Here is a 23,267-nt window from a genome sequence, read left to right on the forward strand (position 1 = left end):
AGTTGAGAATAAATATTCAACTTAACAAAAATAATGCACATATATATATATACTAGTGAGAGTTAGCCCGGGCTATTTGGTATTGTTGTTAATATTATTGTAAAATGTCACTCACCTCTGCACATGATTATAGAGAAAATGACTTGATTTATTATTGTATAAACTAGTCATTTAAATGAAAGCCGATCGATCATCTATCGCTAGTAAATTCCTACAAAATAAATAGTAGCAAGGTAGTTAAGGATATAGTAGCAAATCATTGATATCAAGGTACAAAGTCCTTAGAAAGTATGAATATTTTAGAAGCAATGAGTTTATTAATGGTGGGTCAAACAAAAGTAAAGTTATTATAATATAGGTTAGCAGCAAAGAAAAGTTTACTACAGGTTCTGTGGAAATATAAATTTCATCAATAAACATCACCAAGGTAAACACCAGGGTTATTCAGCTAATATATTTCTGAATGTTGTGCCCAGTAACCACCCGGTGTATAATAATATACAACTACAGTAAAACATTTTCAGATTCCCAACTCTGAAATGAACTAATGAAATGCTATTAGATTTACACCACTTTCTAAACATTCTGTCTTGCACCAAAAGGACAACAGAAAAACAACTAAAACTTGATATTGCTGATGGATTCCGCTTTGTCTTCAAAACATCTAAGATTCCTCTTTTTAATTTCCATATTGTACACCAATTGCAAGAAGGCATAGTCTTTGTCACACTTATTCTCTTCTCCTCAAGTTGTAGAAGCATAACATATAACTCCTTGATGTCCCAACACAAGCAAAAACATCCTCCTTCGGGGGAGTAATCACACAATATAGCATCATGATAAAGAGGTCATCCCTCTACTGAAGCATGCAGCAAAAGAAATATTATCTTCAGTAATTTTAATTTCTAGCAAGTTGCAACACTATCTGAAAATAAAAGCAGCACAACAACTAAGTTTATTAATGACCATTAAGAAATCACTAACCTTGGAGAGCAGGTGCTAAGGACTCCAAAGTCAGTTTTTCAAATTCAGCAGACTCAATTTATACTTTAGAATTTTCTCCCTAATAATAGGTTCAGTAATATTTTTTGCATTCACCATGATGATAGCACTCTGAAGCTCGTTTGCTGTCCTTCATTACTGAAGGCATTCATTGGCTATACCGGCAAATATTAGACAAATAGCATAAATGCTCTAATAAAAATACAGATGGAAATAAAACATCACAGTTGACAAAGACCTTACGGCAAGACATCACACACCACTTTTGACCAGAGTGACACCAAATGTACAAATCATCTATACAATTCACATTTGATTTATGGTATAGAAATCTGAGTAGGATTGTACTCAGTAAGTCAGATTATCATATAATTTCCACCGCCAAAGTAACTAATTTGCATGTCAGAGTTGTGTTGTTCATAGTAGCAATAAGAGCTCAGAAGTATACATACGAAGTATACATACTTAGCGAAAAGAACAAAAAGATAAGTATATGTAACTGTTGTATAAAATACCACAAATTAGGCGGAATGACTTCATTATTAGCTTTAAACAAAATGTATGATCGTACATGATGCTATCGTCATATTTTCTGCCCATCTTCCTCAATCTAACCCTACTTCCATCCAAAATCCAACCTCCACTATATGTGCTCACGCTCAACTAATAGGCAAAGATAATAAAATATTTATTGTCAACTTGATAACATTCTTTATAACTTTCAATTAACAAGGTATGCCTTTTTTCTTCTTAGCGAGGATGTAGTTAGCCAATGTTCATGCTAGGTTTAAAATTCTTCACTTCAAATAGAAGTACAGATAACATTTAATCACACGTCTTCTTTCTGGGAGAAAGAAGTGCATCAGAAAGAGATACAAGCTATATTTATTTAACTACTTGGGTTCTTCTTCAATCATCAAAATTTGACACTTGGTTCACTTTTTCTTTTCACCAACTCAAACAACCCTCATCCTCAGATATATCAAGACATCTCTAGACATTACAATCACAACTAATGCTTAATGGAAGGCCCACATAAACATTCTGAATTAAAACTCAATAAAATCATATACTAAAATAATGAAAAAAGAACAACATATTTCTAAAAAAGAAAAGTCTGATTTAAATACTAATAACCATGAAGAATGTATTCTCCACTGCTCTGAGATTGTGCAGCTAGCGAATCGAACATCGATTTCAAGTCTTCCTGTTTCCTCTCAGTGAACACTCTACGAAGGAATATCAAATGCGTTTTGAGTTTAAATTGATCAAAAATATTCAAGTGGGTAATCAGTTGTAGTGTTATACAGAAACAACCACTTCTTACCTAAAGCAAATCGCCGGTTCATGGAATAATTGAGATTGAATAATTCTACATGTGAATACTTGAGTTATGGAGTTTAAATCTTTATTAACAAGTATATGTTATGAGAGAATTATCGGTCTGCCTGCAAATCTTGAACAAATTTAAATATGTAACCTTGAAAATATAGGTAAGGATTTCTTGTTTCAATTTGCAATGGTTCCAGTTAATTTGTCTTTGATATGGATATTGCCTCATTGCAATTTTTCCCAATAATAGCAAAATCATACGATAGAAAAATTCTTCTATCCACTTTGAAGTCATATTGCGATTCGTCAATTTCTTTTTTTAATAATTCATTCACAAGTTCTTTTACAAGTCTTGAACAATAGAGCTTAAAACTTTCCTTGCAAAGTTACAGCTATTACCAACATGAGTTACTCATAAAGAATTTTTAACTTACCTGATCAGTTGTCTCCATTCCCATTAATTTACAGCAATAGTCTTTGTTGTCTCTACAACTTTTCTGGTTATGATATCCTGAAAGATAAGCAAGACTGAGGAAAACATATAACAGATTCAGAAATCTTTTTTAATAAATGGAAAACAGTCCATCTAAGGGAACTGATGAAGATACTAATTAAATTTAAATGAGTTCACAGTGAGTACAGTCGAATCAAAAAATAAAAACACAAGTGTCATTGCTAATAAACAACAAACCCTCCTCCTTTATCCGGGCTTGGGACCGGCTATGTCACAGTATAACTTGAACACAGGCGGAGTTAAAAGCATAATTTTTTCTGGAGGTGAGGATCATGCATATCAACTTTACAGAGTTACAAAATCACATAAATATGTAATAACCCGTTGTATTTTTAAATTTGCTAACACTAATGCTTTCACTGATTGGTTCTTGAAGAGTTTTACAATGTAAACATTCTTATCTGCATACTGCGCATAAAAAAACTATATCAGAAGAATAAAAGTGTTACAATGATTTGCAGGTAAACAAGCCAACTCTTATTTACGTCCTACCAAATTGCAGGAAAATTATTTCAATACCCAAGGAAACCATTGGAATAAATAATAAGTAGAACAATTAGAAAAAGAACATTATAAGTTGTTGCCTCATTTTCTAAGAATAAGTGAATGAGAAGCAGCAATCAGCAAGATAAATATATACCACATAAGGAATATAAATAAGGAAGCTATAAAGTTATAGAAGGGCTTTTTGAATGATTTCATTATACACTATGTTATATGTAGACTGGTCATCATTGTTATCTGCCGTAGGTGATCATATTAATATTATACAGCTTGAACTCTTTGCTCTGGATAAAGCAACATATAATTAGCCATGAGAGAACACTGGTTCGCGTAAATAAATTCCAACATAATCTAATGTTTGTCCTTGTGCTTTATTTATCGTCATAGCGAAACACAGGCGTAGTGGGAATTGTGTTCTTTTAAATGGGATAGGTAATTTCTCATCATCTGAAGATAACAACGGTATTCTAGGAATAAATACATGTGTATTCTTAAAATCACCACTCGCAATTTTAGCGCTTATAACACGACTCTTAAAATCACAGCATCTCAATCGTGTACCGTTGCACAAATCTTCACAAGGATTTAAATTTCGCAAAAATATAATAGGACAATTTTCTTTCAAGATTAGTTTGTAAGGAGGCAAACCAGCAGGGTTCAATGAATGTAGAAAATCCTCAAACTGGCTTTGATCATTCGGTTCAATAGTCTCATCAGTGGCAACAAATGTCTTAGCATCTTTAGGAAATAAAGTTTTAAGTCTATCATTCAATTCATCAACAAAGTCATTTTTTATCGTCAAAATAACACGAGATGTTAAAAAGGAAGTATCATGAAAAGACGTATGCAAATCGGGATATATTATGTTGAATAAGAGGTCCAACGATTCTTTTTCAGTAATATAAGGAACAATGAAAGATGTCCGAAATTTCTATTTTGTCATCGGCGTTTCTCTTTTCTGTTCCATTTCCAATTCTCATCAAATATTCACAAAAAGAGGGATCAGTTTTCGCACGCATATTTTCTGATAATCGGAGTTTTTCAAGCTCATTCCATATTTCGGAGTTCAATATGCTTTGCCGAATGAAGTCTTCCTTTTTTCCACTTCGAACCACAGGAAGAGTTTGTCTAAAATCTCCTCCAAATACAATAATTTTTCCACCAAAAAGCACATTTGTGTCCACTATATCTTTTAGGAGAGTCTAAAGCTTCAATCATATTCTTTTTTACCATCGATACTTCATCCCATACAATCAATTTTGCATCGCGAATTAAAGATGCCAGTGAGCTCTGCTTGCTGATATTGCAAGAAAATATTTCATCGATATTAATCGGAATTTTAAAACGTGAATGAGTTGTTCGTCCTCCTGACAGGATCGAAGCTGCGACACCAGAAGTTGTTGCTAACGCTACAAATCCTGTAGATCTCACAGTTGCTAATAAGGCACAATATAAGAATGTCTTACCACTTCCTCCGGGACCGTCAATGAAAAATGCTCCAGATTTATTGGCAAATACTCTCTGGAGAATTATGTCGCATGCAATTTTTTGTTCAGCATTTAATTTTCTATGTAACAATAAATCTTCATCGCTCACAATGATGTTTCTTTCGAAATACACTTCCTTTGCTTCATTTGCTATTTTTGAAGATGTGATCATTTCTGAAATAAGGTTGAACTCATTAATATCACGTCCCATAGAATGTAGTATGTCATTGATGTGATTCAAGACAACAAGGTGGATATCCTTTGGCCCTAGATTCGCTAGGCTCTTAAAGTCTTCGGACATTAAATCTTCAAATTGTTCCCATAGTTCTCTTGGATTATCATGACTGCAGTATACTAATATTGTAGCAAATAAACGTCTTAAACTATATGGCATTTGATAACAAGCGGCCTCTGACATGATCTTTATATGATTTTTGTGCTCTCACATTCATTAGTAATAATCTAATGTAATATCTTTCTCCTTCTGTTGGATGACACGTCACAACGCGGTCGATAACATTACCTCGTTGTCGTCGAGTCCACATTTTACAGGTAGATGACCATACGAAGTATTGTGGAAAATCTTTATAGAACAATTTAAGTTGTTTAGCATCTTTGTTTGTTTCATTCATCAAAAAACATTCTGTCAACATCGTCTTCTTAATCATAGGATTTTTTACGATACTGTCTATTGTGTCAGTTTTTTTAAAGAGACAAACTGTAGTCCGTCAAGATGTAACTGCAGGTGATAAACACTTGGAGTCATTTCGCTAATAGGAAAGACAAATAAGCACCACATAGCTTCCGAAGCTGACACCCATCTAGCAGATCGATACTCTTTTATCTCATCTATTTGTAAATTTGTGTTATCTTCGTGTAAGCCAAACAAAATCTTATCATGTCCTTTACAGATATATTTGTATATATATTTGACAACTTTAATATCGGAGCAAACCTCTACATTTATATGGAAATTGTATTTACAGAGCAGATAAGGATTGTAAGGAACAACCCATGAGTTATCAAGAAATTGTTTCTCTTTTCTTTCATTGTCTCATCAACAAAGCTCTTGGGGTACTTAAATTTGCACTCATTTCTTTTCATACATGAATTTGTAGGATTCAAATGACCACAAGGCCCATGCATAATGTGTTTAATAACAAGCTTATGCAAGTAAGAGTTCGTATCAGGATCAGGCACCTCAACACTAACAAATTTGTCATAAGCCTCGGGCGTCAATAATTTGTAGTCATCAGTAAGTATAACAAGAAAATGAGCATGTGGAAGACCGCATTTTTGAAATTCTATAGTGTATATAAAAGCTGCAACTTTTCCAAATATTTTCTTTTTAATATATCTGTTTTCATCTCTTCTACTTTTGCTCTGAACACTCGACTAATTAAATCAGTCCTATTTTGAGTTTCATCTGTTGTGAGCAAATGTTCCTTTATTTTGGGCCAAGAGGGATTGCATGTCATGGTCAGAAATATATCAGGCTTTCCAAAATGTTGTACTAATGCAATAGCATCCATATAACGCTAGCGCATATCTCTCGGACCTCCCGTAAAACTTGTCGGAAGAAAATTTTGTTTTCCTATCTTAGAAGCTTCTCTTTCACCAACTCTTAGGATATCCAGAAGTCCTTGTAATACATCAACCCGAAATAAATCTTGGTTAAATGAGGCAAAATCTAATCTCTGAGTTTCTACTTTTATGAATTCATCAACTGAGTATTGTTGAAATAATCTGCCAGAATGTAAAACTCCATTTTCCTCATTGTCTCTCATCTGGAGTTTGTAACGGTAGTATTCACGACAAGAAACATTATTCCTTTTTCGTTTTCCTTTTTGCAAAACATCAGCTTCCATATCAAGTAGTCCATCAATTGAACACATGTTATAAAGGCTCGGAAGTTGCTCAGTCTCATAGTAAGCTCGTTTTTTCAATTTATTCATATGCTGTACTATTTTTGGGATACTACAATACCACCCATTTTGACCGTAAGGAAGTAAAAGCGGATATTGCAAAAGATCTTAGCAACCATAATAGTAATTTATTATTTGACTTTTGTTACTGTGAGTGTAAATTCGGATATGCGGTGAAGAAATATTGTTGTTCGTTTCTTGTTCTAGCCATAATGCTGCTACTTCTGGCACAGTTGGCAGATTATATACTCTCTGATCTAAGCCAGAACCACATCTTAACGCAATATAAAAGTTTGATAATTCTGGGATATGTATCAGAGATTTCAAGAAAATACAGTAAGGATTTATCTTTAGTATATCCATTAGCTTCTCAATGATCGATTGTCGAAGTATACCCGAGGAAGCCATTCAATTCAATATTTCTGTGTTCTCATCGTAAAAATACAGCTGTGAATTTCTTGATTGTCGATTTGTCGGAATTAAATCATTTATGAAGTGATACATTTTGACCATGCACTCTAAATGTGTAAATTCCGTGGTTTCTTTTTGCTAGTACTTTGTCATAGTTCACCCCAGGTGAAGTAAAAGCAAACATATTATTGTACAGTCTAACGTAGGTACGAAAATGTTCACATTTTTCAGTATTGCCTAAGTAGAGATTTAATAATTCATTGGGCATTTCATATGACGTCAACTTAGCCGAACCATTGCTACAACAAAATCCTGTTGATTCATATTCAAACCTTTTAGCTCCACAATATTTACAGTTTGGTACAGTTTTCAAAATGGTTGCATTACTGGGCAACTGTTTGAAATTCCAACAACCTATTATCTTTGATCTACAACCTGTGTATATAAGTTGTTGGATATCATACAAGTATTGAGAAAAGATATATGGCTAATATTGTTAAAAGAGTAGACCAAGACAAACCTCTTTTTATGACGACTGTATTTGATGTGGAACCTAATATGCAAATTATTATAACTGATATATGAAATATTTCAAGTGAATAAAAATTGGAACTGCATTTTAATAGTTACTAACCATATTCGAATACAGAATAGGAGCCAATTATATTCTTCCCTTTGTTAGAACAAACTGTTGTGTCGTCCGCGCAGGATTTATCGGCTACATAGAAGCGAACACATGTTAACATTAACAATACATATCTAGGTAAAATCCCAAAAACAACATCCAGAGTTCTATATACGTAGAGTTATATTTTGTTTCCTAACCTTTTTCAGCAAGGCAACATGATTCCCCTATAGTTAGTATTCTCTGTCTAGGTAACTCAACAGCAGCTTCAGAAGATGATGCTACTTCAGTATGTTCAACCAAGAGACCTTGGCTTGTCGACTCAATATTTTTCGATCGTCGTTGTGATAAAAGTATTTCTTTTTTATCAGCTGACTGATTTGTATACACATCATGTCTCCTGAGCTTGATTTTAGAAGCTCTTTCTGCTGAGTAATGCCGCTTCCTCTTCTGGAGGCGGCAACTTGGCGCTGTGGCTTTTTTATCAGTAGGCATCTGTATTTGAATAATTTATACATTTTTAACATGACATCTCTAATACAAATCAAAAAGCAATTAATCTGACCATCAGTAATGACTAATGAGCAAAAATGTATTGTAAAATGCATTGCAAAATGAAGAAAGTAAAAAAGAACACAAATATCCCTAAAGACAATATATAAGCGGAGACCCAGAGCAGACAAAGTAGCATCAAATATTCGAACATTCCTACAGTATATGAAACCCATCACTTTAAGTGAGCCTCTAATATACCTGATGTGTTATTAGTTTTTCTTTTTCTTCCTGTTTGGTGTACGTGTATTTAACCACCAAGTTGATCGTTTAGGAAGGCAAAAATTAATTACAAAAAATATATGCCAAAACAGTCTATGAATTATGGAAATAGCAGAAGAATTCGTCTCAAATACACATAGGCCATAAAAGATATGTCAAAACCCAAAACCCCCAGTTATTACCAAATAAACTGACAGAAAACAAAACAAGCAGCGCAGAAGTTGAAGCAAAAGGAACAGGACAGATTGAATAGGGAAGGAAGCAGAAAATATCGTTGTCATCGTCAAAACACTGCAACGCCTCATATGTGCAGATCGCTAGTAATTGACATATCTATGTCAAAGATAATGGTGCACCGGCGACGCTCAAATCCTAGGTCCGCCTCTGATTGACTTATATTTTATAACACATACAACATCTGATAGCAAACATCCTATCAGCCTCATCAAACTCAGTCTTGAAATGTTAAACTCAATGATCCAGTAAAACTTAATACAGAAAGAACTGAAAACTTGATTAAATATATTCAAAAAAAATTTGGTAATGGAGAGAAAAAACAAATGTTAATGCGTTTGCCATGGTAAGTGAAATTCATAGGCTTAAATCCTTGGAACTTGAGCAAATATGCAAACCTAAATGACTGTTCCTTTCACTCTATTTTCAGATTCAATTCAAACACATATGAAAAAAAGAAAGTAAATTGAGATCTTACAATTTTGAAAATACAGTAATTCAGAATCCCATCTAACTCTGGAATAAAAATCATGCGATTAGATCACTACAAAAGATTTGCTAAATGACCGAAATAAATGACCTTGATAAACATTTCATCTTCTTCAAAATACATAATATTCAGAAATTTACTAACTAAATATTAAAAATTCGTAATCTAAACAACTATAATTCAGTGGATGAAAGAGAAACGTACAAGTAATTTGGCCGGAGGGTCAGAGATCGAACAAAGAAACAAAGGTATTCGATGATATTTACGGTCCGTGAAAAACAGAGTACAAGGAAGAGAAAAGCAGAGCAAACAATTAGATAAAAATTGAAGCGGTCACTTGTCCTTCTCAACCTCAAGTTGTAGGCAGATTTCACGTGCAGGACATTGTAGAGTTAGCACGTATTAAAATTGTGCTACATGAAATGACCAAAAAGGGCCCATCAAACTTTGAATTGCACACGTACTACATAATTATGATAGAAGTGGGTTCCACCTAAACATTTTTCATATAATCATTTAATTACATGTGTAACCTATTAACTGAGCTGTAATTTTACTTTAGACTCTATTTACAGAAACCATATAGAGGGCAATGGTTCCAGCAACTTCATGTGGCAACATCTGTAATTGGAGATGGATTAGTACTAATATTGGTCCTATACTTGAGATTGTACTTGTAAGTCAAGAAAATAAGTCTCATTTTCATTAACCACTCACTATATATGTCAAACAAGAAGAGGGAGAGCTCATCCATTGCACGAATCCTGGATTAAGTTTCAACATATTTGGTCTATATGTTGAAACTATCATATTTGTTGCACATCAATATATATAATGCTTAAAGCTGAAAACAACTTAGAAAGATCAAAACTTAACCCAAAATGCTTCATAATTTAAAAACCTCACAAACTGTATATCACCTGTTTTGAGTATCATATTTGAACTATTCCGGTATTTCTATTATTCTCATGTATTATAACTTTCCATAGCTAAAACACCCCGACTCAATATTATATATAACTCTCCTATAACACTAAAAAGTTTGCCAAGAGACACTACACATATTAATAAAAAATTATGTGTCGTTAAATATGAGTAAAAAATAAAATTTAATTTTAGTGTTAATATCATTTTTGTAGCCATTATTGTTAATCCTCAACCAACATTGTTGTCCATCCTCACGAAGATGTGAATTTTAAAAAGTCTTAAAGGAAGTTAAGAAAAATGCGTTCTAAAAGGTCTCTTGATAAAATTAGGGCTTTTATGCAAGAAGAAGAAGAAGAAGAAGAAGAAGAAGAAGAAGAAGAAGAAGAAGAAGAAGAAGAAGAAGAAGAAGAAGAAGAAGAAGAAGAAGAAGAAGAAGAAGAAGAAGAAGACAAAAAAATCGGATGAAAACCCAAAGCTACATCTAAAATCTGTTCTAAAAAATGAGTAAAGAGAAATAAAGAGGATGAAGAAGAAACAAAAAATATGTAACACAGACTTTACGTATTATGATCTCGAAGGGATAAAAAGACTGAAAATATTTAGAAAAACTATATAGTATAGCCACTCTAAAAAGTGATAGCTGACAAATATATTTTTTTTGAATATTAATATAAAATATACATATTTTATATATAATTAATGTAAAAATTGTACGAGGCGTCCTAATTTATCCTATACCCATATTTTTAAAATTCTTTAATTTATACCCTAATTTTGACAAATTCAGACGCCTCTTTTTCTTCCTCCTGACCTATGCGCTTCTTTCTTCCTCCCCTTCTTTTCCTCTTCTTCTTTTCTCTCTCAAACACATGAGATTTTGTATAAGTATTATTGATTGGATTTGTAAAGTTTTTATTAAATCTTATCAACTACCATATTCTATGTTGAAGGACGAGTAAATAAAACTCCACAAGCTGGTTAAAGTATGTGTGATTTGTATTTTTCCCTGATCCATCCTTCTTAAACATACAACATCAACGGACTAATACATGTTCTCTCTTCCAAGTAATCTGCCACAAGAATGGCACATGCATGTAAAATTTGTTATACACAATAGTTGCTCTCGCGATCTCTTGGAATTAGCTTACCCCATGCTTTATGATATCATCCGCAGGAAAAACAACAGAAAAGGGCTGCGGGACTGAAAAATAAAAGATAGAAAAAATAACTTCAAAACATTATCAAAAAAATTAGTTAAAACTTCAGCACAATTTGGCTTAAGTTATATTTTAAAGCCATCTAAAGAAATGTAGAACACAACTTCAGCTCTAAGACTACTGAAGTTTAGCAAATATAAAACAAAAACTTCAGCTCCTAGAATGATGAAGTTCAGCAAATACAAAACAAAACTTCAGCTCCTAGAATGCTGAAGTTCAGCAATTACAAAACAAAACTTCAACTCCTAGAATGCTGAAGTTCAGCAATTACAAAACAAAACTTCAGCTCATAGAATGCTGAAGTTCAATAATTACAAAATAAAATTTCAGCTCCTAGAATGCTAAAGTTTAGCAATTACAAAACAAAAATTTCAGCCAAAACATGTTGTAGTTTTATTGAACTGAAGTTTGCCATTGCACTATGAACTGAAGTTTGCGTGATTGCTTTTGAAAGTCAGGCCAAACTTTAGGCAAAAATATCTAAAGTTTTGCTTTGATAAGGCTACATTTCAGGCAAAACATTTTGAAATTCAAACTTCAGATATAAATTTTTGCTACTTCATGCCCATATGTCTGAAGTTACCCGAAAAGTGGGTACGCTTGCAATTTTTTTTGCAAAGCGGGTATAAGTTAAAATGTGACCCAAAAGCTAGGTATCGATGCAAATCCCTCATAATTAATATATTTTTGTATGTATTTGACTAGCAAATATAATTATATTTGATAATCACCCAACTGTGTGACTTGCTCAAAATATTTTAACTCAAAGATAGTGTTATAAGTTGTTGGGCCCGTGCACGGGCCAACGGTATCTAGTATTAGGGGTGTACAAAGCGAACCGGAAAATCGCACCAAACCAAAAAGTCAAACCAAACCTATTAAAAAACTCGACGAGATTTGATTTGGTTTGGTTTGGTATTGAATAAAAAAATCTGAACCAACCCGACATATAAATATATAATTTTTATATATACTTATAAGGCTTTATATAGAATTTTCTTTAAATAATTTTTATAGATATTTGGGATTCTCTTATGGGAAGTAATATTTAATAAAATATGAAGTGCTCCATTTTTATTAACTTTAAATAATGTGTTGTATGATCACTTTCTTATCAAGTGTTATTGAAATGCGTCAACCTTTTTATTTTTTCATATTCATATGTCAAGATCTATTAGGTTCTTATATCTTTTTCGAATCTGAAGTTGTATTTTGACAATTAAAAATTAAATAGAACATACATTATTATTTAGGTATCGTATTATTTTTTATATTTAATTATTAAATTCGGTTAGCTTTGAAAGTCTACATCAACGAAAATTTATTATCACACAACTAAAAAAATATTATCATGTGTTACTAAGAAAATTCTCCCATAAGAATATTTTAATAGATCATATGTTTGTCAATTTTTTTAATTTTTATTAAACATATATTTACTTATCAAAAATTTAACAAAGTAGGATTGACATATTATTCATGTAAAAAAAAATCCCGAAAAATCCGACAAAATCGAACCAATCCAAACCGATATAGTTGGTTTGCAGGGGCGGCTCAACAGTAAAGTCACTAAAGCAAAGGCTTTAGGCCCCAAATTTTGAGGGCCCTAAATTTTTCTTTTGTTTTTCTACTCGTATTTGTATTGAGACCCCGACTAATCTAGATTTGTACCGCGTAATACCTAGTAAAAGAGAGAACACGTTTTAACGGGATTTTTTTTAACCACAGAACTCGAACCCAATATATTTAATTAAGGTAAGTTGGATCAAATACATCTCACAACAATCTTTAGAGGCAGAGTCTAAATATATTGGGTATGTTAAAATAAAAAATAAAATATTTTATAAAAATTCAAGATAACTTTTAATTTAGTAGTGATGTAAACGTTTGAGCAAAAAATACAGAAAGAGAATCACTCCCCCTAAACCCTTGTCACAAATATAAAACTTTTCATTATTTAAATTTTTCGAGTGACATCATTAGTAAGGTATCTATATGAATTTGGTTTTATTATCTAAGATCAACAATATCTTAGGAGAGACTAAATTATTTATAAAAGAAACTATTAACAACTGATGTTAGGCCAAAATTTTATACTTTTAGCACATTACTCGCCCTATATTTTGTTGGTTTAAGTGAGTTATTGTGCGACAATTGCGCTAAATTATGTTGTTCTATGTGTAGGAATATCGGAATGAATCATCGATGTTATAATAAATTTTTTTTCCTTCTGAAAGGCCCCAAATTAAAAATTGGCTTTAGGCCACCAATCTTCTTGGGCCGCCCCTGTTGGTTTGGTTTGGTTTTAATAAAACCGAACCAACCCGGTCCACGTACACCCCTATCTAGTATATATATATATATATATATATATATATATATATAGGGAATATCCTATTATTTACGAATAAAGATGTAATTAATGATTGAAATCCCCTAAAATGGTATTTCACTGAAAAGAAAAAAGCAAAGAAGCCGGCAAGATTGAAAAAACAAAGAAAAAAAACAAAGGGGGGGGAGTTGAATCTACCCAATCTACAAAATGGGTTCTATTCATCATTTCTAGATGGACCTGACAATTTCGAGAATCAACTATCCAATGGGTTCTTTTCTTAGCCCATTTTCCATCACGGCCCAATCAAAATACAATTAGTATCTCTCGGGTCATACCAATGAAAATGGCCGAAGCAGGTTTTGTGCAAGGGTTTTAGGCTTTTAGCTGTTGAAGGTCGAGATTGGAAGTGGAACTTTTACAGTTGCCGGAGAAGAAACAGTATAGTGAAAATGGGGAGGAGAATATTGAATGACGCATTGAGGACAATCGTGAATGCAGAAAAGAGAGGCTTTGCTTCTGCTGAGCTCAAACCCGTCTCTAATGTTATTTCTAATTTCCTCCAAATCATGAAATATCGAGGTATTTACTTAACGATTCTCTTTCACACTTCTAGTTTTGAGCTCTAAAACATTCAATAAGTTTTGGTATAAAATTCCCTTTTTGAGATGCTTCCTCCAATTTGAGAGAAATCAAATAAGGATTTTAGGTTTCGCTGGGCTGCTTATATTAAATTTGTAATTACATTTTTCAGGTTATATTAAGGACTTTCAAGTACATGATCCTCACAGAGTTGGTAAGATAACTGTTCAACTGCTTGGAAGGGTCAATGATTGTCGAGCTCTCACTTATAGGCAGGATATCAAGGCTGCAAGCATTGAGCAATATAAAACACGCGCGCTACCAACTCGTCAGGTTTGTGATCTCCCCCTTAGTAAGGTTCTTTTTTGTTCATGCTATTGAGCTCTCATCAGTTATAAGCAAGCCATCAAACCTGAGCTGATTCATTGTTGAGTTCTGAATTATGAGTTGCACCATTGAAGGCTTTGCTTTGTATGATGTAATTCCTATTTTATATCATTTCTCTTTTTGATTGCTTTGTTAGCCAAATGCTAATCTGTTCGCCTCTGCTTTGTAGTTTTTTCTCTGTTTGAATATGTTAGGTCTTGGACCATTCTCCCATTTCTGAGTATTTCCTACATTTTGTTTATGTTTCCTATGCTTACATGTCTTTCTCCTTAATCACTTTATCAGTAAAATCATTTTTCTCTAAAATTTCTCCCAATTTAAATTAATCCTATTGGGTTTTTGTGTTCTTACATTTTTGAAAACTAAATGTACAAACGGGGCACAGTGGTAAGCTTCATTCGAAAACTATTGATAGAGGCGTTTTAAGATAGTTCATGTTGTACATTGAAAGTGGAGAATAGCATAGCCCACAAGCCCAATATGAAGCCACAATGTAGTAAAAGATGATCCACATCCTCACCATGGCTTTTGCACACACAACATCAACTAGCAATATACATATCCTCCTACTCAACTTTTCAGCTGTTAAGATTGCTCAATGGCACCAAAAAGATGCAACAATTTTAGGAGCCTTAATTTTTCATATAGGTGATCAGATGAGTCTTGAATCGCTTCCACTGAACATAAAATGCTGTGCGACTTCACCCAAAAGCTCGAGAGGGATCCTTTCTTTATCATGTTATCTTCCTCTCCATATTGCGTAAAGTTGTAAAGTTTGTGAAAGAATCTTTCCACCTCATCAGATTCCCAATTTTGAGCACTTCTTCTGAAAAAGTGTACCTCCCATGATGGCTGTCCGGCCTGGACGAGAGGATATTCATTTTGAGTTGCAATAGTAGCTTCTCTAACCAGCAAGTGAAGCTTCCTATGTTCTTCTCAAACATTTTAGGTATGGTATTCATGTAATATGTGGATCTATATCATATACTATAATATCTCATCTTGATCATAGTTTAAGGTGCAAATAGAGAAGGTTGTACCCTTTGATTTCTTGTTTTACTATGTGTTAAGTACAAATGTATATTTAGTTATTTTCCCTCCATAGGCGCTTACACCATTAGCTCTGGAAACAAGCTGCTCTTGGTTCTTGCTCCCTGATTCTGACTTTTTTCGTGAAATGTTTGCTTAGTACTTTTGTAAATGGAAGTTTAAAAATCTGCCCTGTTGGGAGGGGCTGGGGATTAAATTTCTACTTATATGGTAAATTCTTGTACCTGAAGGAAGCTCGAAAATTTGTAGTTACAGGTAGACATAATTACATATTTATAATTTTTTTTTTGTGAATGAATTGTTTCCATATTTCTATAAAAAGCTGCTCTGAGGAAGAGGTCGGTAATAGTTGTCATATTAAGAAATTCTCATTAGCCGAAGGAAACTCAGAGCTTTGCAGTTTCATGGACTTCTGAGATCTGGAGAAGAGTCGACTCACTTACCTTTGTAGATCTGTCAATCACGTGCTACAAATAATTGCAGTTGAACTAAGGCGGTGTTTCCTGTTTTATCATGCAGTTCTTTTGCATATGATATATCGAGGCACGGCTGGGCCAATGTATGTCTCTGCTGCACTTGCTTTAGGCCCAATTTGTCCAACCAACAGATCAAACAACTACATCTTCCAGGCATTTATTTCCGCTCGTTCTTTACGAGTTTCTGAATATACTATCCTCTGCACTCCAACCAGCACTACTATATATCTATCCATTTACCACACTCGCTAGTTACTTCTCAGCCTGCTGCTCTTTCTTTGAGTTTCTTCTCTAGCAAGAACTGTGAAAAGAGTATCCACAATTGTTGTCACTTTTCTCCCTTCAGACTAACCTCTTTATTATTTTTTGTATCCAAATATAACCATTTTCAGCCATTTTTCTGTCTGTAGACACTACGTGGGCGTTTGGACATAAGAATTGTAAAATTCCAAAAAAAAGTAAAAAAAAATTTCAAGTGAAAATGGTATTTGAAAATTAGAGTTGTGTTTGGACATGAATATAATTTTGGGTTGTTTTTGAAGTTTTGTGAGTAATCTGAGTGAATTTTGAAAAACAGTTTTTTGGAGTTTTTCAAAATTTCGAAAAATTCCAAAATGCATCTTTAAGTGAAAATAAATTAACAAACGCTGATTTCGGGAAAAAGTGAATTTTTTGGAAAAAAGAAAAAAATTTCTTATGTCCAAACGGGCTCTAAATTTCCGCTATCGTTTTCTGTTCCAAAAGAACCATTTTGAGCCATCTTACTATCGTGGGACATTGATGCAGAAGGAAGTATCTTTGACCAGAAAAAGCTCTCAATTAGACATGCCACCTGGGTTTGCAGCGCCATTGTCCAATATTATAATACCCTCAATAGTTTTCTATCAAACATCTTCGAGAACATGTCTAAAAGTTCAAATTTGCATTCAATATTCCGACATCAACTCGATCTTCAAATCCTCAAATCTTATTTTCAAATCCCTAGGCCCAAATCCTCGAATTTCACCTTAAAAACACGTAATCTAGTCGAAATACTCAATGATAATTCAATATTATTGACTAACAATGGTCACAAGTGACTTACCTCAATAATTCCCGTGAAATCCCTCCGAAAAATCGCCCCAAACCGTGTGTTTGAAGTCCAAAAATGAGAAAGAATCTCGGAACCCCTCGTTTTAACACTGCTAGTGTTTTCACATCTGCGATACACTTGGCCGCATCTGCGAGAGCGTAGATGCGAGGTCTTCGACGCTTCTGTGAACTCGCTTCTGCGAAGAAGCTGTCCGCTTTTGCGAAACAACTGCCCCTTTCCTTTTTCTGCTTCTGCGGTCGAACCTTCGCAGGTGCGATTCGCTTCTGCGGTCCACCTGCCCGCTTCTGTGACCACTGCCCTCCTTAGCCCAAGCTGCATCTGCGACCATTGTGTCGCTTCTGCGGTCGCGCACCTGTGACCAATTCCATCGCAGGTGCGATTGCACCAGAATCGGAAAAATTTTCAGAATTGTTCTAAGTCCAAATTTCGATCCGTTAGCCATCCGAAACTCACCTGAGGCTCCCGGGACCTCAACCAATTATACCAATAAGTCCCAAAACATCATACGAACTTAGTCGAAGCCTCAAATCACATCAAACAGCGCTAAAACCATGAATCACACCCCAATTCAAGCCTAATGAAAACTAACGAATTCCAACTTCTACTTTCGATGCCGAAACCTATCAAATCAAGTCCGATTGACCTCAAATTTTGTACACAAGTCATAAATGACATAATGGATCTATTCCAACTTCCAGAATCGGATTCTGACCCCGATATCAAAAAGTCAACTCCCGGTCAAACTTCCAAATTCCTATTTTCGCCATTTCAAGTGTAATTTAACTACGGACTTCCAAATAATTTTCCGGACACACTCCTAAGACCAAAATCATCATACAGAGCTATTGGAATCATCAAAACTCTATTCCGGGGTCGTTTACACATAAGTCAATATCCGGTCAACTATTTCAAATTAAGCTTTAAATCTTGGAACTAAGTGTTTCAATTCATTCCGAAACTTTCCCGACAAATCACATAATCGCAATTGAGCATAAAATATTCAGTAAATGGGGAAACGGGGCTGTAATACTCAAAACGACCGGCTGGGTCGTTACATTCTCCCTCTTAAACAAACGTTCGTCCTCGAACGGGTTTAGAATCATACCCGAAGTCTCAAATAGGTGTGGATATTTGCTCCGCATCTCCCGCTCAGTCTCCCAGGTAGCAGAATTCTATATATGTTAAAAAATATACTCCCTCCGTTTCAATTTATGTGAACCTATTTTCTTTTTAGTCCGTGCCAAAAAGAATGATCTCTTTCCTTATTTGGAAACAATTTACCTTTATGCAATGATTTATAGCCACACAAAATATATGTGCCTCATTTTACACCACAAGTTCAAAAGTCTTCTCTCTTTTCTTAAACTCCGTGCTCAGTCAAATGGGTTCACATAAATTGAAACGGAGGGAGTATATACTAGTACTAATCATCAAAAAACAACAACTATATATGCTAATAAGTATTTTCAAGAACATATATACTAACCACGCTAGTATCGTGTGGAGGTGGAGGACATTTTAGACTATATCCAGTACTGTTTGCGGGCTAAAGGCCATGCAAGGTGAAACTTGACGGAACACGATTGTTGCAGTTATTCCTCCCACAGAATGTGGGTGCCCATTGTAATACGATCTGCATATTATCATAGGTGGTCGATTGAGAAATTACTTGCTGGGGGACCGTAGTGAAACTAAAAAACAGTGCAATGCAAGTTACCAACAACTTCATTTTAGTTTTGCTATGAAAAGGATGAAAACAATCGTTGCATATTTATAGTTGAAATCCTCACTTCTATAATGTTAAAATTTAATGGCATTTAATAGGTTGTTATTAGATTAATTTTTTGGACAGAAGAACATTTACCAACAACTTCATGGTAGGTGAATAGAATTCTAATACTACGTACATTAGGAAAGGGGCAATGGTCGCGGATCGCACCTGCGAAGGGTTCGACCGCGGAAAGGGGCAGCTGTTTCGCGGAAGCAGACTGTTGTCGGCAGAAGTGTCGAAGACCTCGCATCTGCGAGAGCCAAGTGTATCGCAAATGCGAAAACACTGGCAGTGTTAAAACGAGGGGTTCCGAGATTCTCTCATTTTTGGACTTCAAACACACGGTTTGGGGCGATTTTTCAGAGAGATTTCACGGGAATTCTTGAGGTAAGTCACTTGTGACCATTGTTGGTCAATAATATTGAATTATCATTGAGTATTTCAACTAGATTACATGTTTTTGAGGTGAGATTCGGGGATTTGGGCCTAGGGATTTAAAAATAAGATATATTTAAGCTGCATGTTGTGGTGTGTGCGTGGAGCCAAATTTGAGTTGCATGTGCATATATTATGGTTATAATTCTCTTCTATCTCTCTATTTTCTTGTCCGTCAAACATAATTTTATTTTAAGATAAGGAAAGCGCACACGATTCGATAACTCCGTTGCTTCCTTGCTTACATCCATCATTGAGCTTTGAAGTTCACTAGACACATGTAAACCTTTTTAGTCCCTGTTAATCTGTTATCCTATATGCTCTTCAGTGTAGTTTTGCTTTATCCTAATTATTAAAACCTTAAATGATTAGTTTTGTTTTTTCATATTTAAATTCCATGAAAAGAAGTTGTGCAGACATTCAAAATTATTAGGGTTCATTTACTCTAAAATCCAGTTGTTTTTCACCAGCTTCTCTAACTTATGACCAAGAACTTATTACTGATTTTTTATTTCCTATTGAGGAATTGATTTCTTCCCTTCATGCAGTGGGGATATGTTGTAATTACAACACCAAATGGAGTTTTGGATCACGAAGAAGCTCAGCGGCAGAATGTGGGTGGACAAGTTATTGGCTACTTCTATTGAACACGTTAAAACATGGCTCAAAGTTGGCAAGAGTAATGTAGCAGCTTTCCTTTCCCGACGCCCTAGATGAAAAGTGAATTTTCCTTTCTATTGCCAATAGGGAATAATAAAACATTAGAATTCCTGTTAAATTTGTTTCTTTGAATCGTAGTAAACATTAGAATTCCTCTATTTAGCTATACTTATGAGCTTTCGATGTCATTTGGGTGTAGCGTGTTGGATTTTTATCTGTATAAGAGAGCTGGCGTGATTTTCCATGTCTCACCCATGAGACAAAAGTCCCCCTCACTTTTTTTCTAGTTCTGCAACGCCAATTTACTCGAGGATGAACAAAGCAACTCACACAGTACTACGGCTGGACCTACTAATCGATAAAATATTCAAAACTAAATAGCCTTTTTGTGTCTACACTGTCACAGCCAATCCCGACAATACCAAATGTTTGCAGTGTTTAGCATGAACTAACATTCTATCTCAAACATAAAGATTTCTTACTCAAGTTACGTGAGCAGGGGAAAACATGAACAGTGGAAAGCATAGGATGTCTCCGCAAAGACGCCTTCCACCAGTTATCAGCTACTCTTTTACATGATATCAAGACTACACTAATGCTCTTCTGCCTCCATGTGCAATCCCTACTAGTAAATTAACTAAATTAACTGCAAAAGAACATTTATACAATCCTCCAATTAAGAATGACCAAACATAGTCACCGACTCACCGCTGTAGAATGTAAGTCAAGAAGAAATGAAGTTATTATCGAGTTAATCAGAAGTTTTTCCCACTAGAGACTTCCCAAAGAAAAATTCAGGTATGTATGTTACCCACCTCCTCTTATACAATTCAAACCTAATTAGATTGTTGTGCAACTTACCTGGATGTTTTGACACTAGTAGACAAGCAAAGAAACTTCCATATGCCCCATCTCCCCATTCCAGGTTTAATATTTTAAACTTGCCATCAATATCATATGGCAAAAACTATTACGTCCGAGTCATGCACTACATACGAATGCTTCTGAAGCTATGGTAAACTCAGGGAAACTGTTGCTGACCGTTACTTCTGTTAGAAGACTTCCTCATGGTGCAAAGATGAAATCAGTCCATCTAAACTTCTGAGTTCAGCATGGTACAGGAGAAAACCACAACAACCCAGTATAATCTCACTAGTAAAGTCTGGGAAGGGTAGTGTGTACACAGACCTTACCCCTACCATGGGGTAGAGAGGCTGTTTCTGATAGACCCTCGCTCCCTCCCTCCAAGAACTTCCCCACCTTGCTCTTGGGGTGACTCGAACTCACAACCTCTTGGTTGGAAGTGGAGGGTGCTTATCACTAGAGCAACCCACTCTTGTCCTTAGACAGGAGAAAACCATTTTATAAAAATCAATATCCATAATGCTTATGCTTTATCTATTCCTTTATCATCATAGCCTCATGCATGATAGATGCTTCACGTCATTTAACAGGAAATTTTAACTGTCCACATGGAAACAAAAACAAAAAAACTCTAAACAATTAAACCTATTTAAAAATTAGCTTTGCTCAACAACCCCAAGCATATTAAACTATGCATAAGTTAGCTTGGCACGATATCCCTTTCTGTTTTGGTTGTGCAACATGAAATACTCCAAATTAGTGGTGCAAGGATAAACCCAACCTAAGGAACACTTGACTCCACCCAGTACATTATAAAGATTTCAAGAATGGCATACAACATGGATTGAATTCACATCAGCAGCCCCTATTTCTCAAAGAACTATTCGAAATGGATTACAAGCAAATGTGCAAATACTAGAACAATTAGCTATAACAGATTGCCATAAAAATATACATGAAATCATTTCTCATACAACATGTACATAAAATGCACACTGACAAGTAGAAATTCTAACCATCTCCAAGCCTTTCTCACCCTATACACTATTATGGCTAACTGCACCAAAAGTTTCACTGTTTTACTTCTCCGCTTCGTACCTGCTGCAGTCTATGCAGAATTACATGAAAACAGTTTTCTACCTTAACACTAAAACATAATTTTATTACAGAAGCTTAGCATAGCAAAGGGAGCCTGGAAGTTTCTTTCCACAAGGAAAGCACCTCCAATAGCAATTATTATCACTTAAAAAGGCTATCTGCCTGGATGATACTCTGGACCTAGTTACACATTGAAACAAACTACAGATGCTCTTCTTCTCCCCTCACACACATATTCTAACTAGTAGAATTAACAAAAATTGATCTGCAAAAGATCAATCAACCTAAAGAACGACCAAGCAAAGTTATCTGTATAAGATGCATCTCTCTCTCAACTAAAAGATGGCATATATGTAATATGTTTATCCACTTCTCTCTCTCACGCGCTTAAACTGATAAGGTGGCAGATAACAAAACTGCAAAGGTATATCTAATTTTTTATAGTGAGAATAATATAATACATTAGGACAACCAGAACTATGAGAGCATATCAAATTGATGTGTGGTTGTAGTTAACCAGGATTTTTAGCCACGTACAAACTTGTGAAGACAATATCCATAAGCACCCCTTCCACCCCCCACCCCAAACACCCCCCCACACACAAATCTGCAACTCCCAGCTGCAAAATTTTAGAACTGTTGTCAATATGTCAAGCTGCAAAAACGATGACAGCTGAGTCATGCATGCTCACAAATGCTTTCAAAGCTATGCACACTAAATTTGTGAAACAATAAGGTGGATGGCCATTAAGACTGCAGATTCTTACCAACAACAATGGTTCCTCTGGCAGAAAATAATGGAGTCAATCCATTTAACTTCAGTATTCAGTTATAATATTCAGTAACATATTATCCATCATTTGTCTATTCCTTTATCATCATACAAACATGAATGGCAGAAAGTTGAAGTCCATGAACACGACATTTTGGTAACCAACACCCAGAAAGATGGTAAAAACAATTAAAACTGTTTGAAAATTAGCTTGACACGACAAAGATCAAGCTTGTGCAACCATTCTTATTAACCTATGCCCTCCCTCTCCAAAAAGAAACGTCTCCCTATTTAGTTTCTTTTAA

At 34.7% G+C, this 23,267-nt stretch overlaps 2 protein-coding genes across 12 annotated transcripts; one reads left to right on the forward strand and one right to left on the reverse strand.

Annotated features, from left to right (window-relative positions):
- Positions 1–392: 392 nt before the first annotated feature.
- LOC107826464 (uncharacterized) lies at positions 393–9,683 on the reverse strand. 11 transcript variants are annotated; one of them, XR_001657283.2, is made up of 7 exons: positions 9,503–9,683; positions 8,001–8,295; positions 7,810–7,893; positions 7,696–7,728; positions 2,769–2,845; positions 985–1,157; positions 393–859 (listed from the first exon to the last, which is right to left on the reverse strand). XR_001657283.2 is itself a non-coding variant. In XM_016653447.2 (6 exons), exons 2-6 carry the CDS (start codon positions 8,293–8,295, stop codon positions 857–859), a joined length of 492 nt encoding a protein of 163 aa, XP_016508933.1. In that variant the 5' UTR covers positions 9,503–9,683; the 3' UTR covers positions 393–856. The 11 variants fall into 11 exon arrangements, 8 of the variants coding, with proteins under 8 accessions (XP_016508933.1, XP_016508931.1, XP_016508935.1 ...); XM_016653447.2 differs by lacking the exon at positions 985–1,157; XM_016653445.2 differs by having other exon boundaries at positions 393–1,157.
- A 4,425-nt stretch (positions 9,684–14,108) lies between these two features.
- LOC107826466 (small ribosomal subunit protein uS8mz) lies at positions 14,109–20,479 on the forward strand. Its single transcript, XM_016653453.2, has 3 exons — positions 14,109–14,356; positions 14,529–14,689; positions 20,117–20,479. Exons 1-3 carry the CDS (start codon positions 14,227–14,229, stop codon positions 20,213–20,215), a joined length of 390 nt encoding a protein of 129 aa, XP_016508939.1. The 5' UTR covers positions 14,109–14,226; the 3' UTR covers positions 20,216–20,479.
- The last annotated feature ends 2,788 nt before the right edge of the window (positions 20,480–23,267 follow it).

The sequence above is a fragment of the Nicotiana tabacum genome, chromosome 4 (genome assembly GCF_000715075.1).
Source record: "Nicotiana tabacum cultivar K326 chromosome 4, ASM71507v2, whole genome shotgun sequence".
In the NCBI taxonomy this organism is placed as follows: Eukaryota; Viridiplantae; Streptophyta; class Magnoliopsida; order Solanales; family Solanaceae; genus Nicotiana; species Nicotiana tabacum.